This window comes from Felis catus, chromosome B4 (assembly GCF_018350175.1).
Source record: "Felis catus isolate Fca126 chromosome B4, F.catus_Fca126_mat1.0, whole genome shotgun sequence".
In the NCBI taxonomy this organism is placed as follows: domain Eukaryota; kingdom Metazoa; phylum Chordata; class Mammalia; order Carnivora; family Felidae; genus Felis; species Felis catus.
In genome coordinates, this window is record NC_058374.1 from 103901043 (window position 1) to 103918586 (window position 17544).

At 38.0% G+C, this 17544-nt stretch overlaps 1 protein-coding gene across 2 annotated transcripts in view; it reads right to left on the reverse strand.

Annotated features, from left to right (window-relative positions):
* Positions 1–654: 654 nt before the first annotated feature.
* The window catches only part of LIN7A (lin-7 homolog A, crumbs cell polarity complex component), a 125978-nt gene continuing 109088 nt past the window's right edge, over positions 655–17544 (reverse strand). The window contains exons 5-7 of one of the 2 annotated variants that reach the window (XM_023257278.2): positions 12513–12731; positions 9210–9235; positions 655–5915 (exon numbers count right to left, since the gene is read on the reverse strand). In XM_023257278.2, the coding sequence (XP_023113046.1) occupies positions 12513–12731 (219 nt within the window). In that variant the 3' untranslated portion in view covers positions 655–5915; positions 9210–9235. The remainder of the gene's footprint in view (positions 5916–9209; positions 9236–12512; positions 12732–17544) is intronic. The other variant, XM_003989077.6, reaches the window with a different exon arrangement.

The window sequence follows — 17544 nt, forward strand, 5'->3', positions numbered from 1 at the left end:
TGTAAACCGTAAGTGAGGAAGAGGACAATATTTGTACAGAGAATGGTAATATCAGTAAAAATAAAGGTGACAAAAGGCAGGTAGAGAGATGTTAAAAAGTATGACTTTGGAAATAAAGTATTTGAATTTCCCCATTGGCGTATTATATGCAAAGCTAAATTTTGCAAAATATTAATTATTTTGAAAGGGCTAATTGCTTAGGGAAGAATAATGATGTATTAAAAGTTTTAAGAAGGTTCCTTGCTGCCACCAATAGGAACCAGAACTTAAGATGTAGAACATGCCCATTTGACTGGGAGGGGCAGAGAGAGAACAGATGTAAATCATGTGTGGGATCCGTCTTTGTGAGTGAATCAGATGGAAGCAGGTGTTCCCTCTCCCCACAGAAGGTGTCAGTTCCTGTTAGCCTCTGGAAATGTGGTCACATCCATCTGATTGTGGTTATAACATTAGGCCAATCTCAATTTCTGCCTTTCCTATTGGCTTTAGAATCTACCCCTCAGTAGTGTGACCCCACTGTATGGTTTGGAATGAAGAAGGTCAAGGAACTTGGTGTCTAAATATTCAGGCACCATCAGCATCTAAACATCTTTCAATATCCGTATTTTAAATGAACTTAAAAGTCATTTGATAATGAAGACAATACTTCCAGTCTGGTGTCTAATACTTTTACTTCCCAGCAGCATAATACCACTTTGGTCAGGTTGAACCACTGCACAATTTTGCAGCTCTTTCAGAAAAATGAAGAAAACAATTGGAAAGACGCGATCACATGCAATGGTGAGAAAATAGTACTATTGCCCGATCTTTTCCCATAAATGTGAAATATCCTTGGTTCAGCTCCACACTGTGTACTTATTTTAAGCCCTTACAGCAAGGGATTTTGTTTCTTGTAGCACCAGATAGACACAGTGGCTAACAAATAATTCTGAAAAGTCATTGACATATTTCCCACATGTCAGAAATTTCCTGGATCTGTACTTTATCCGTGTCCCTGGCTTGAAGTGTTCTTCACAAGAGTAAGCTGTAACATAAGACTGAGTTCTTAGTCTGCTTCTGCCACTGATGTGGTCTGTTGAGCATAATAACTTCACTACTATGTTTTTGCATACTACTTTACAACTTCAAAGTAGTTTTATATACAGTGACCCATTTATATTAATGACTCCTATTTTTAATGTAATGGTGTCCCCCAAACCACAGATAATGGTTCGACGCATGAACTCTTGTTACACCACATGGGTTCAAATCCCCATTTCATCTGCTAGCTGTGTGACCTTGGACAAGTCACGTATCTGTGCTTCAGTTTTCTTGTCTATAAAACGAAACCTACTGGAGTTGTTGAAGGGATTCAATGATGTAGTCTATGGAAAGTACCAAGAACAGTAGAACCTAGTGAGAGTTCAGTAAGTGTTCATTATGAATAAATTATGACTTACCTACCTTGCTGGGGTAGAACTATGGTGTATGGATAAACTGAGCAGTATTTTTGAGTGATGTGTCTGAAAAGCAAGTTCACGTAAGTGTCTGCAGGGGGTTCTTTCATGATTTCCACGGAGTTAGGGATTTTATTTCTTCTGTTGGCTGTGAAGAGGGACCCGATGGAGAATAAACTCTACCAAAGTGTTGAGGAGTTCCTCATAGTAAGTTCCAGGAGGGCACTAGGTCTGTCTTGTTTGCCATTACATTTCTAGGACCTAGCAATGTACTAGGTGCACAATAAATATTTGTTAAAGGAATAAACACGTGGAAAAGTCTTAATTGCTATGCCATTAAGCATTAGCTCAGGTACATCCTAGAAATCAAATAGGAAAGAAGTGATCTTTTGAAAGCAGAAGATTTAGAGATGTGTCCCCAATTACTAGGAACTCCTTAGAGAAATGTTACTAGTAAAGAGATAAAACATTGAAAGAGATATCAAAAATGTGCTTGATGACATGACTTCTCTTCCTTTTTAAAAATTAAAACATAATATTTTATAAAATTCATAACTGGGGTTTTATGTTTTAATCGCCCTTGCAAAATAACTCAGGGAGCTTTCAGAAAAAACTAGAAAGGCTGAGTTTTATTCATTGTTAAAATATCTTACTCCCCAGACACTATCCCTTATCTAAATGCCCTCAAATCCTTGAAGCTTTTGAAGTAATTGATTCCAAATTCATATATCTGAAAAGCATTTATTTATGAAAAGAGTAAATCTGGTTCTGACTATGAAATTCAGAAATTACAGTGCCAATTACTGTAAATTGGTGAAATTTTTCAGATTATCTGAAAGCAACATTCACTTATTTGTCTATCAACCTATCCAATTGTTCATTCATTCAACAAACACCAACTGAGCGCCTATTGTGTGCCAAGCATCATACCAGATGCCAGGGATACGGCAGTTCACAATGCAGTCACAGACCTTTCGCTCCTGGAGTTTATGATCCAGAGAGGGACGAGATGGGTAGGACTGCCCCATTTTTGGGAAGATACTGCCTAACACTGGCTTCCCTGAATCTTCAGAACATTGATTTCTACTTCACAATGCTATTTAAAAGCTGGTCTTTGTTAACAGGCTGTATAATAAACACAAACCAGCTAAAAGATGAGAAACTCAGACATTATTCACACATTAACAGATATCTATAGAGGCTTAAGATAATGTAGACAAAATATCCCAACGTCTTGGAGTCCTATAGGCACAGCTGAGTAAAATGAACTGAGATCACATCAGTTTGATTTGTCACGGGTTAAGAACTGCATTTGTAAATTGATGTAATCCATCTCTAGCCAAGTTCTTCGGAGACAGCCTTGAATTCTTAAAAAGCCCCTGAAAGCTAGATTTTGCATTTAGATCTTAGCATTGTCTTAAAAGATAGTGGTAGTTCACATAACAAGAGAATTCCCTATTGATTACATGATTGAGGGAGCACAAAAGTCTGTTATTCTTTCCAAAGTCAATTGTAACTTAAGCTCATTATCTCCATGCGGATGTTCTATTTCAAATGGGAACAGAATCAAAATGTAAATGCTCCAAATGAAAAGGTTCAGGTTTGTTGTTTTTTTTTTCTTTCTTTTTCTTTTTTTTTTTTACTGAAGTATGCTCCGAGTACTGGCCTTCAAAATCACCGCAGAAAAGAGTTTAGAAAAATCTGGCCACCAATCTGACCAGGGGAAAGAACTAAAATTCACCAGGATCAAGAAGATACAGTCATACCAGATTTCCCCCCTAACTTTGAATATCTAATTTATTTATGATATTCAGGATTGAGCTTTATGTAAGAGGCACCTGTTATGTCTTTAATATGACTTTGGACATGCCAATAGCTCTACCAAGATCATTAATAGTAAACAACATTAGTACAATTTTTTCCCTTTCCCTCCGGCTTCAGTGAAACTTAGAGAACCTCAAAAGGACCTCTCTAAGTCTTAGGGTCAGCTACTTTTGATTAAAACTTTAAGGGAATGTTTATATTTCAATACCCAGATTTTACTGAAAAAAAAAAAAAAAAAAAAGACCAGCCATTGTATCATTTGTATGTAGGACCACCGTGACATGTACTCTGTCTTTAGATACCTTAGTTGTGATGGATTTCCCCTTCACTTTGACAAAGGACTTGGCATACATTTATTAGCATTTAACCATTATGCAAATGAAGCATAACATACAAAGACATCTAGAAAACACAAACGTAAAGTATCTGCTCACTTGATAGCTGCTTCTGTAACACCATGATAAGATTTATATTGATGTGAAAATATATGATAATTTAATATCAACCATACACTTATGGCTAAATGAAAACGTATCTTAAACTTCAAATTTATACAAGGCATTGAAATGTGTTGAAATGACCATTTTCTCATTACAAGGGTGCAAATATCTCCCTTTATGAGAATCTGTGGCATTGCCTGAATAGCTTTAACATTTCTTTGTTAAATGATAACTAAAATATATGTTTTATTAAATTTTTCTTATAAAAATGAGAACTACCTCTTTCAAACTGAGTAATACTCACTTAGTCTCCATTCACTCCCTTTAGTCATGCTTATCTCTTTTGTAAACCTATTTTACATAACATTCAGGGTCATCCCCCTTGCCCTCCCCTCCCCCCTCATTTCTCTCTAGTAAAAAATGATATGTTTTCAGGATGGTTGTTGGAATTGGTGTACCTCCTAGCTTCCTTGCTCTTTGCTCTCTGTTGGGTGACGCACTGTGAAGAGTAGGCAGAACTTGGTATTGATAATAACACCCTTTGAAAGGGCAAAATAAAATGTACTGGGTAGTTCTGATAGGTTTGGTTTTGTTTTCAAGAAATAGCTCCTGAAGTGAGCTTCATAAATTTCTAATTTGGGGGACTATCTGAAATGTAAAATTTATTTATGTTGGGGAATCAATTTCTGCGTTTGAGAAAAAGAAACATTCAAATATTGGCCTCAGTTTTAATCATCTTTCTAGAATGTTTCAACTGAACGTGTATTCTTTTTTCAGGTACATTTTTGTGCCTAAGGTATTTAACTGCGCAAATAATTATTGCTTTCTATTCATTCCAATGAGTAAAATCAGACTTATGTGCTTAGATTTACCATAAGTCAAAAGTGAAGATCTGTAGAGGTGGCTCATTTTCCAGCAAATGATACTTTCTGAGAGATGATATCACATTGTCTATTTTCCTATATGAATGTGTGTCATGAATTACGTATTTTTTCCCTCTAGAAGGAGCAGCATTTTTCATTCACAAAATTAATATCCTCATTTACATATGCCTAATTTTGAAAGGAATACTACTTTTGATCTTAGATTGCCAAAAACATCCACTTTGTCTTTGGGGAAACGGATTTAAACCTTATGTGACACATATATTTGTATATGTATGAACATATATCATAATTGAGTTTTGTAAAGCCTTAGGCTTTAACATATTAAATAAATTTCTATGACAACATATCAGTGTAGACAGAAAGATTTCTGACTTACCCAGAGTTTATCAATCAAAAAATATAAAACTTAACAAACAAATATTGAGAGCAGGGTTATATGGAAATATCACAGGAGGATCAGTTCATGAAGCTAGGTCCTTTGCTAGTATTCTCTTACCAGATTCATAACATTTGGTAAGAAAAGACCTCAGTTTGTAACAGATACACTCTGATAATATATATTTTGTGGAATAAATACATGTTATATTGTTAGAATTAATAATCATAGATACAAGTGATAGTTAAATTAAAAAAATATACAGTACTAGAGTTCTCTATCTGTGTCTCTAGCAAACCAAAAGTTGAGCTAAAATTGTCCCTCTCCATTAATGCATAATAAAATTCATGGAAACAGAAAATAAAAAGCCAATTGCTTAAAGAACCTGAACAGAGTATAAATATAGCATAAGGGGAATAAAGGTGGAATTTGCAATTAACTGGAATTCTAATTCAGACAACTCAGCAATATGGATGTGGAAGAGGTCAGGGTATAGGGCAATGAGTAGGTTTCTTTTAAGTGATGACAACCTTGAACTGATGCAGTTTAAACTATAGCCTAATGAGGGATTTGCTAATCTCTGGAAAAGCTGTAGAACAAAGATTCATTTAATCTTGGCCCGGTGATTTATCGGAAAGTCATGGACTTTATTCTTCTTGTAGCATTTCAGTCTGCGGACCGGAAAACTGCTCCCTTTACACACTGAGAATTCCCACTGCAGTGCATGGAAGGTCTGTGTGTGTAAAGAGCGCGTGAGCAGTGGGGATTCAGCCCCAGAGAAAGAAGGTGTCGAGTTGCCTGGGTGAAGAACTTCTGTATCACGTGGTCACAGCTTCTTGACAGGTATAATTATCAATGTTGTCTTTTCCTTTCATTATGTGCTGGGATTGTGAAGCACGGTTTCAAATTTGTGACTATCAGATGTTTGATCAAGTAGCCTCTCTTTAAGGACCTGAAAGGAGGGAAAAGAGTGAAGGGAAATCAGTGATTAGTATTCATTTGTCAACTACAATATGCTAAAAATATCAAAAGAGCATGTGCTATGTGAGAACAGCAAGGATTATTTTAGGCCCTATCACTCATGCACAATCTTCCACATATGAAAAAAAAATTGTTTGATGTTTGCAAAGGAAGTAATTATCGAATGAGGATGGAAAAGACACAGTTATTCCTTAAAATGAAAGACAGAACCCCAGTTTGGAAACATTTCAAATGTAAAACATTTCTTCCTCCCTATTCCAGATGACTCTGTTTTTCTTCATAAAAGCAAAAGATAGATAACCTTTACAGTGTGAGTCTTAGGGATCTTGTTGAGGTGCAGTCAGCAAAGCTTCTCTCTGACAGGCTGGAAGCACCAACATCCCTTCTCTGAAGCAGGTATCAGGCCTGTTTCAGGCCTGACACCAGGTAGCAAAGAGTAGGCAGCTGCCCTTATGGTCGGATCTGGAGGAGCAGCCTCCCTGAACACTCCCCCAAGACCCGTCCCTCTTCCGCCATTATGGAATCATTCCTTCCAGAGAGAACAGTGGTTTCCAATCTTTGTTTTTCAAGGCTGTGGATATTTTTATTTCAATGAATGCGAAGCATCATATACAAAACAGATTTTCACAAATTGTGGCAGGCCTTGCAATCTGCCTACTTTGCATCAACACTCTCCAGCTGGCATGCCTTCTAGAGATGTGCCTAAAAGCCCCTGGGGCCTGCAGTGTGGCTTGAAAGCCATGCACAAGGCCATTGTGCTTCTTCAGGAGTCACCTAACAACATATTACACACAAGCAGTATCTGTTAGTGACATTTTACTACTGTAATTCTACTACTACCCTACCACTTTGGAGTGCTCGCTAACTGCCACATATTTTATTATGAGTCTTACATATTTTTTTCTTACGAACAGACCATTTTACTGAGTCCTATATTGAATAACTGTCTACAGGTCCCCTAATTACCAAGTGAATTTTTAATGAATTAACTTATTAGATAGTTACACGTCCGAAGGGAATGGGACTCAGAACAGGTGAATTTTAGTAAGAGTCTTGGATCTTTTCATCTATCCAGGGGAGGGGGTAGGCCTGAGGGATATGCCAGCAGCTGAGATATGACTGGGCTTCCAAAATGTGGGTCACTGAAATACCCACCGGGAAGAACCATCTGCACCAAATGTTCTCATTATTTCTCTTATTCCCTTGCTTTGTAATTCCATAGATTAGTTATTCTTTTTATGCATTTAAATAAAAGCTTTTTTTCCATATTAGTGTAAATTTTACTGATCAAATTGCTTTGTTAATTGTATTTAATGTTTACTTATTTATTTAGAGAGACAGAAAGAGAGATTGCGTGTGAGTGAGCAGGAGAGGGGCAGAGGGAGAGGGAGACAGAGAATCCAACCAGGTCTGCGGGGCTCAATCCCATGAAATGTGAGATCATGACCTGAGCCAAAATCAAGAGTCAGATGTTTAACTGACTGCACTACCCAGGTGCCCCTGCTTTGCTAACTTTTTAATGAGTCATTGTGGTAGGCAGAATAATGGACCCCAAATATAGCCACGTCCTAATACCTAGTAGATTCCATGCTACAGGGAAATTAAAGGTGTAGATGGAATTAAGATTCCTAAACAGCTGATGTTAAAATATGGATATTAACCTGGACTATCCAAGTGGGATCTATAATCGATATAATTAAAAGTGGAAGATGGAGAGAGAAAAGGAGCCAGGAGAGTGGGTGCGAGGAGGAAGCAGAAGTCAGAGCACTGCAATGTGAGGACTTGACCACCTTTGCTGGTTTTGAAGAAGGAAAAGGGTCCAAGAGGCAAGGAATGTGGAGAGCCTCTAGAAGCAGGAAAAGTCAAGGAAATGAATTTTCCCCTGGAGCCTCCTAAAGCCCAGTGAGACTGTGCTGGACTTCGGTCCTACAGAATTACAAGACAATAAATTTGTGTTCTTTTAAGCCACCAAACTTGTAATTTTTTAGGGCAGCAGTAAGAAATTAATAAAACCAAAGTGATGGAAGTGCTTTGAGGTATGGGATGAGTGGTAAAGGTGAACTGGATAACTCCAGCTGTAAGTAGGGTGAGAATGAATCCCTGGAAAGCTTATGTGAACATGTCTGTGAGGAAGGATGGGACATGTAAGGGCAAGAGCCATCGAAGAAAAAGGCAGGGTAGCACAGTGATTAAGAGAAAGAGGCTTTGGAACGTATGTTTCTGGGTTTGAATCATGGCCCTATCACTTACTTACTAGCTGTGAAATGGTTTAAAAAAAATCCTACATGCCTCATTTTCTTTCTTTAAAATGAGATTTAAACTACTACCTAATACCTACAGGATTGTTGTGACAATTAAGTAATTTAACATATATGAAGCACTTAGAAGAGTTCTCGGCACACCTAATTGCTTAATAAATGTCATCCAGCGTTATGATTATTATTTTTATTATTCCAGTTTTCTACTCGGTCACTCTGGGTTCCTTGGATTCAATTTTATCAGAGGTATCCTTCCTTCGAGGCTGGTTTTCTCACTTCTGCAGTGGTTTTCTGGATCGGATCATCAAGATGGTGGCTGTGGCAGTGGTAGTGGAGGATATAGAACAGTCAGCAGTGGAAAAAGTAAAGGAAGTGGGGGCCTGACAGTTGGTGAGGCCACTAGCAAACTCCAGCTACTTTGTAAATATGTTAAGATCCAGAATGGTTTCAGATGCCATGAATTCTCCACCCTCAATCCAGCAACAGGAGGGCAGAGGAAGTTGACAATCTTTTAAGTCTTGACTTCCTCAGAATTTTTTCTAAGACAACTCAAGAAGGATTACTCTTCTTTCCCCCTTTTATTGTTCAAGAGTCTGGGTGGAATATGTATACAAATTCATGCTTTAAAAAATGAGATTCTGGGGCGCCTGGGTGGCGCAGTCGGTTAAGCATCCTACTTCAGCCAGGTCACGATCTTGCGGTCCGTGAGTTCGAGCCCCGCGTCAGGCTCTGGGCTGATGGCTCAGAGCCTGGAGCCTGTTTCCGATTCTGTGTCTCCCTCTCTCTCTGCCCCTCCCTCGTTCATGCTCTGTCTCTGTCCCAAAAATAAAAAAACGTTGAAAAAAAAATTTTTTTTAAATTAAAAAAAAAAATAAAAAATGAGATTCTGCAAGCCAAATAAATGTAACACTCTCTGTCAAGAAAGTGGGTATAGCGTAAAAGTACCTATATGCCTATTCTCTGTTTCGGTTTCTATAATACAGTTGTATAAAGATCATATCTATTACCTTTTAGAAGATGTAATCTACTCCTCCTGATTATCAAACATAAAGGGGAAAAAACAATTGAGTTTTATTTCAGGTGAGTTTAAAATTAAAAGTGAGCATAACAGACATTCTCCACACACCACTTGCATTCGACATATTTTCCATTTGTATGCACCACTTACCATGATTAGTACTTTATAACATATACCATTTTGGATTTAAAAAATTCCTAATTTAGAGAGAATAGAAACTGTATTTCATGTGGTAAACAATAAGACAGTATCTGATGAATATGTTGCTTTACCTGGTCTTTGCTTGACGTGTCAAACTTAAAAAAAAAAAAAAAAAATCAGAGATCTGTTCAGTCAGTTGGTCAAATTAGCTTCAAATTTCTTCCCCAAAGCAGTCATAGTATGAGTTAGGAAGTGTAACAAATCCCATTTAATCCTTAAAATCTAATTAATTAAAAGTTGAACAAGACCTAATGTAGGTCTCTTTGACTGAATTCACCATAAAATCCGTGCACAACATGACTTGGTTGTACTTGGCTTGTACTTGAAATGGTCACTACGGTTTCATCTCAAGGGGCCATGATGGTGTGTGTAGGAAGTGCTGTCTTGGCAGGCATAAATATAAATTTCATGTTCACTTAAGTAGAATCACCATATTGTGTATAAGGAAAAAAACCAGTTCGTAAATGTCTTTTATTAAAAATGTTAGTCTTTGGGGTGCCTGGATGGCTGAGTCAGCTAAGTGTCCGGTTTTGGCTCAGGTCATGATCTCATGGCCCATGAGTTCGAGCCCGTCAGGCTCTGTGCTGACAGCTTGTGAGCCTGGATCCTGCTTCGGATTCTGTGTCTCCCTCTCTCTCTCTGCCCCTTCCTGCTCATGTTCTCTTTCTCTCTCTCTCAAAAATAAATAAACATTAAACAAATTTTTTTTATGTTAATCTTTGGTGATGAGACAATAGGAAATTCTGAAGTAATTTAATGAAGACCGATGGAGCAGAGAAATGGAATTGAGTGCACAGCCCAGGAAATACAAAGATATTTGAAAGATATGAAGACTGAATGGATATAATGGTGGAAGCTTTTAGTAAGACCTCAGAAGTCTGAATGGCAACATATTTCTTTCAAAACACTTTAGAGTAATTTTACTCTGGGCCAGTGTGGCAAACCAATTAGAAAAATGGTACAAGTCTGCATTTTTGAGGATAGAAGAAAAAAAGGGGTTAGTGGAAAGCGTGTCCATGTTTGACTAAAGAATTGTGGATTGTTATTATTAGAAAAAAGATCTTTGAAGGGATTCTGAAAGCACCAAGGTAAAATACCTGTACATTTGGAATGGATAAGAGAGGAGAAGGATGTGGACGAAATGACTTGTCCACATGTATCCCTATCATTCCATCTCAACCCTATCATCCTGGCTAAGGCACCATATATCTTTCCTGGACTACTATATAATAGCCTTGTAATTAGTCTCTGTTCTCACTTTCACCTTACAATAATCTGTTTTCTTCAGAACAGCCAGAGTAATCTTTTTAAAAACATAAATCAGATCATGTCACTCCCTTGCTTAAAACCTTTAGTGGCTTCCACTGCAATAAAATCTAGCTTCTTTCAGTGGTTTAAAAAGCTTTCTGTGACCTGGCCCCCATCTACCTTCTTTCCTCACTCATTATTTCCTAACTAATTACACTGGCTCTTTTTCTATTCCTCAAACATCAAATAGCTCAGGAGTCTCTCTTAGAGCTACACACTGGCTATTTCCTCCTCTTTTTATGCTCATTTCTGGCTTCTCCTCATCCTTCAACCTCAGCTTAAGTGTCCCCTCCTTTGAGACGTCTCCCCTGATCACCTAATCAAAAGTTGTCACCTAGCCAATCTCTATCAAAGCACCCTTTTAACTCTGCAAAGTACTGGTTCCAACAGGATATTTTCATGTACCTGTATATTAACCATCTCCCCCAACCAGAATGTAAGCACCATGAGAGCAAAGACTTTGCTTTGTTCATGCTGTTTCTGCAGCCCATCGAACAGTGCCTGGCCCATGGTAGTACCAAATAGATATTTACTGCTGAATAAATGTAATTTGTAGAATGAATGGAAGGTGATTTTAGATAAAGTCACCAAACTGTGGTATATACAATAGCACTTACAGGCTATAAAAGAAAGACTGAATCCTCAGCACTGTCTGAGGACAAATCCTATAGTCTTTATGCTTCCCCCTGTAGCTTCTCCTTTTTGTGTTGCAAGCAACAGAAAGTCTTACGTCATATCCAATGTTTCCGGTTGTGCAAATAGTAATCTGATGTTGAATGACCTAAAACCACTATTACCCAATGTTCAAATGTCATTTTTCCAAGGACATTTGAAGCTTCAAAATCACATTTGCAGACATCACAGCACAGAGGTCTACAATGCTATTAACTCTCTTCCAAAGGATAGCAAGGACAATTTATAGAACTCCAGAATATCTGATGTTGGCGGTGAACTGCCTGCAAGAGCAAAAAGGAAAATAATTCTATGCCACTTGTAAGTGTGGCTGTGAGGACACCACAAAGCCATTGCAATTTCATATCATTCGTCTAAAAAATGGGATTTTAGTGATACCTTGAAGAGTTTTTCTGAGGATAAGGAAGAATACGTGAAAAGAACCTCACACATAGAGGCACTTCAAAGATGGTGATTCTTAACATTTTTTCTTGAATTTTCTTAAAAACATATAGCAAAACCTGACTTAGCATTTTTGTCACAAAGTGAAATTTAGAAAAAAGGGAAGAGCATCACATTTGAAGTGAGCACCCACAGAGAATTTCGAATCTCTTAGAACATCCACACTGGTCTCCACTTCATTCTTCAGAGTGGAGTAGTTTTCCAATAATTTGTAGTATTCTAAAGGGATCTTCCCAAGATCAGGTTGTTTAGTTTGTACACTGTGCAAAGGCAAATGGCCAAGGGGCTGAGTGGGGCTGGAATCCAACCCACACTCTTGTCATGTGGCTATGTGCCCAGTGATCTGGGTTACACAGAGGGTGTATTTTCCCGATTTGTATAAAGGCATCTCCTAATCTGTACCTGCCCCCCGCAAGTATATTATTTTCCAAAATATTTTACTTTTGCAGAAAATATGGCTGAATGACATAAAGTCAGCAACTGTCTTCTTGACATTTTCTGAGATCATCATTTTTTTATTTGCTTGATTGATTTTTGGGAGGCATTGTCAAACCTAATGACTTTAATCCAGCTAAGAAACTATATTAAAAACCGAAACAAACTTATACGGGTAAGGGACTTCCCTTGTGCGGAAGAAGGCACTTCTTACCTATGACATATGATTTTGCTGTGTTTGTTGCTGCTGCTGCTGTTGCTGCTGCTGGATTAGCAACTGTTGCTGCTGCCGACGCCGGGCGGTCCGGAGCTTTTCAAAGCGAGCCTCCATTTCTTCCAGGACTTTGGGGGTATATCGGACCACCAGCTTGACGCTGTCTTTAGCAGCCTTGAGTAGTTCTACCGCTTTCTCATGGTGTTCCCCTTCCACGCTCTGAAAAAACAGTGACATCTCTTAAAGGGGAGAGCTTGCATGTTCTTTTCCCTGCAAGACCAATCTGAAATTAGCATCTTATTAAGATCCCAGTTTGAAATCTCAAGAAGGTATGGCAAGTGGCATTCATTGCCATCATCATTATTTATTGCATTTGTAGATGAAGTATAGGCAGGTTAGGATGCAGTAGGGTACCGGATGGATTGAATGGGGGCTCACGTTCGGAGGATCAGAAGCAATCAAGACCTCAAATATCACACTAACGTTTAGAGTGGGATTTCTAAATTTCATCTGGAAGAATAAATGCACTAGTCAAGAAAATTCTGACAAAATTTTAAAAAAGAGTAATAAAGGTAAAGTCTCCCTATTGGATATTAAATGTTATTAAAAATCTATAATGATTAAAGCAGTGTCTTATTGTTGTAGTAAGAGTTCTGAACAGAGTCCAGAAGCAGATCCATGATTATGTAAAACTCTGTTATAGGACAGATGTGGGATTTAGACCAAAGGGGGAAAAGGACTGTTACATAAGGATGCTGAAACAAATAATAATTAAAGATAGAAAGTAATGTGGAGCCCAAACCTCATAGTCTATGCTAAATATAACCGATCAAAAATTTAAACGTAAAAATAAAACCATAAAGCAACTAAAATGAAATAGAGGTGAACGTTCATCTTGCAATGGAAAAAGAATTCTGAAGTAAAAATGCCAAGGGGAAAATCACAAAATCAGATGCATGAATTCTAAGTTTCTCTATCTCATATACCATAAAAGTCAAATAACAAACCAGAAAAAAAAAAACATTCTCAATTTCTGACAAATTTTTAATATTCTTAAATGGCAGTAAAGACCTAAGCAAAATGGGCACATGGACTCATGGACACATAATAATTAAAAAATAAAAACTCATGAAAGGATGTTTAAGCTTTCTTGTAATGAAATAAGTACAGATGAACACAAAATATTTCATTTTTAATTTAAAAATGGTAAATATGGTGTATTTGCAAGGATGCAGGGAAATGGCACTCTCATATACTGCTAATAACTTGACACAAACTGGTACAATTTTTCTAGAGGGCATTATTGTTATGCATTGAATAAGCCCTTTATAAAGAATAGTTTATTTTCAGAGAAATTTACTAAGGATATAATCAGATATGCACACATACCTATAAGGTAGGAGTGATAAAGCAGAAAGCAAAAAAATAAATCAATTCTCCGCTTTGGAGTACGAAGTCTTTTGAGCATTATGGTCCAGATGGTACAGATAATAGTTGGGGAAGCTATGTTTTTACCACAAGGAAATACAAAGAGGTTTCTTTTCCCAGAGCTTCTAAAGATTCTCCAGGTTAGGATTAGTGAGAAGCAAAACAGAAGAAAGCTGTAATCATATTACAAGGGCTCTGAGAAAAGGAGATAATCTTCTTCCCTCTCAGCTGATCTTCAGGGCAGATGACATAACTCCTATTTTGTAGGATCGAAGTACAAAGGTCTTTTGACTTGCTTCATGGATAGAGCTCCTAGGAGAATCATCTGTGTGAGGAGATAGGCTGAGAGACTTCCAGAAAACCTAAGAGTGGGCTAAGGTGGCCGAGAAGCCACCCAAAATTGGTTGAGATCACATTTTACAACCCAAGCAGAAAGGGGACTCAAAATGGATATTATATTGAGTTACTCAAAGTAAAGTAAGTTGCATTTTAAGCACACTTCAGCTTATCTTGAGATTCATAATTACTACATTATACAGATTTGGAGACAAAAGATTATGTTCCATTCTATCACTTGCTTCAGCAAGCTGGAGTAGACTGAGAAAACAAAAAAGTGAAAAAACCCCAAAAAACTTTGAATTTAGCAATGAGGCAGTCACGCTGGTGTGTAAGAATGCGGCTTCCCCATGTGTTGGAGCACTAGGCAGATACTAAGGGTTTAAGAGATGACCGTGGTGAGTCCTGGAGGCAACTTCCATGACTACTCCTTCACTAACTCTGTGGTCAATGGAGAACAAGGGCTTATAAAAAAAAAAAAAAAAGCTGCTGGGCAGAGTGAATTTTTGCCTAAGCTAAAGCTTAGGGAAATAGACTTATTCATTGGCGAATGTATTCTTTTAATTATTCAATCATGGACATGATCACTCAACAGATGCTTATTTAGTACATATTCTACAAATTATATCCTAAGTACTTTAGAAGAACATAAAGGACAGGTGAACACTTTGACAACTGTGCACAATATAATCCCTGTTTTCAGTGTGCACAAAATTTCTAATTTGCCCCAAGGTGAATTGTTACTGTGTGAATCTCTCCTTCTAAAGGAAAGTGATTTGGCTGTCCCTGCTCTTCTCTAGTTTCTTCTTTAATATTAAAATGTATTTGTTGATATGGTTCAATAACACTGGTTCACATGTTTTCTAGGCCAGATGATTAGTCTCCAAACTCCTTTTGGTTTTTGTTCTATTTGCTTTCATCTAATAGGGTTGGAAATTCTAGGCCAGACCTTTGGAGGCCCATTATCCCAGTTTAGGCATTATGCCTGCAATTTTGAGTTGCCACAGGAGACCTGTGGTACTAATACATGGGGCCATCAAATTCTCACCATAGGGACGAAAAGCTGAGAGAAATATGGCTGGTATGCCATACCGAACCCCACTGAACCATCAGTTATCCTCTCCAACCCCCAGCTCCACTCCTCCCCACACAGCAATTTATAAAGGAGCAGACGCCATGGTCTTCGAATCTAGAATTTTTGCCTTGATTCTCTATCTCTGGTTTAGATGATGACTCAGGTTCCTCTGAGCTCTCCAGAGTCAATAGGTCTCCTGGTTGGACTCTGCCTTTCGCTTTGCTTTCTTCACCAGGGCACAGAACCTTCCGAAGGTATTTGGGCCGAGTGTCATACTTCTTCTGCTTCCAAAAATGCTTTATGAAAATGGTAGAAATTACATGATTGAACAGTATAATAGAAACTAAGAGGTAATTCCAAGATTTGAAGAAGTGGAAGTATGTAAGATGTATTATTTCAAACACTGTTTAACTTTATGTTTTAATTGTTTTTAGAAAAATGTCTTAACTCTTGTCTTAATGACTGATCTGGATGCTCTTTTCCATTGGCTTTGCCTACTTGGTGAATACTATTGGGTGCAATTGCTTATCTCTTCAACCTATAATTTACCTCTTAAGTGCTTTTAGTCCCTCAGCATAACTTTTTTTTTTTCCCTGCAAATTTGTACTTAAATTTCAGTTAGTTAGCATATGGTGTAGTATTAGTTTCAGGTGTAGACTTTAGTGACTCATCACTTACATACAACACCCAGAGCTCATCACAAGTGCCCTCCTCACCACCCATCCACCATTTAACCCATTCCCCTCAGTACAACTTTTTAGAAGACAAAGGCCGTTTTCTCTCCTTTCTTTTTCTTTTAAGGCAAGAACAAAAAAGCAGATCACCTACGCATGGATGTCTTATTCCATGCAAAAAAAGAAGCCAAACTATCTGCTCAGTTAGGATACACATATTGATATGCAAGCACTTGTCAACAGGTATTCCTTGAGCCCTGAACATTTATCACCCATCCCTACTTCGGGCTTCTTCAATCTCTCACTCTTAATGAAAGTATGCCTTATTTTGAGCTAAATGTTTAAAACATGTTTTGAAATGCAATAGTTTATTTGTAAACGATTAAACTGTTTCTGTCAAGGCTGCACATCTAAAAGCCCTCCTGACTTGTTCTGTAACATTGTCCTGTAACAACCAGCTCAGTTTGATCGGTCACTTGAGAACCTGCAGCTCCAGTTTTTCACCCAGCAGGAGAATGTGGTCCTCCTGGAATGTGAAGAGACTGAGCAAGCCTTCCAATTTTACAGCAAAATCCCCTCTTGCATTTAAAACCTGAAATCCTTCCTATATGTTAAGATTTCATTCCCTTGCTTTGGAGTTTTTTTGTACTTACTGCAATTTTAGGAACTCATTAGCAAGGATTCATTTAATTTTTTTTTAATGTGTTATTTATTTTTAAGACAGAGAGAGACAGAGCATGAGTGGGGATAGGGCAGAGAGAGAGGGAGACACAGAATCCGAAGCAGGCTCCAGGCTCTGAGCTGTCAGCACAGAGCCCGACGCAGGGCTTGAACTCATGAGCTGTGAGATGGTGACCTGAGCCGAAGTCGGACTGAGCCACCCAGGCGCCCCGCAAGGATTCATTTAATAAAGACATCTGGTGAAAGTCAGATTTCAGTAAGAAAGGCGAGGGGTGGTCAAGAAGGCACGGGGGTATACAGTAGGTCCCTAGGAAATATTTAGACCAAAGAGAAGCAGGGACCGGAAAGAGAAAAGGTCCTAAAAAGAAATATGATCTACCCTACAGTTAGGCGTACTTTGGCCATGATCATTCACTGAAGTGAATTAAAATGCCCTAGGAAGAATGGACATTTCCATCCTGAAAAGATTTATTCCTTCTGCCGAACCTTTTAAAAATACACATAGAAATCAATATGGGGAGAATTCAAGCCATTTTATTGCCATTCCCAGATGCATAAATACAAGCTAATGAAATATTAAATTGATACAAAACCGTAAGAGCTGCATCTCCTGTAATGTGAATATATAAAAGAAGATATTTTCACTCAGGAAGCCAGGGAAAAATAGCTTAGTAAAATCCAGATGCATACTTGTTACATCAGCAATCCCATGCAGTTGTAAGTTCGAGGAAGCTTTAAAGCTAGTTAATTTAATGGAGGTTTAGCAAATCGGTGGCTGGCAAATGAACCAACCTAACAGTATGGCCATTCTGATCTTTCAATGGTTCTTCTATTTCCA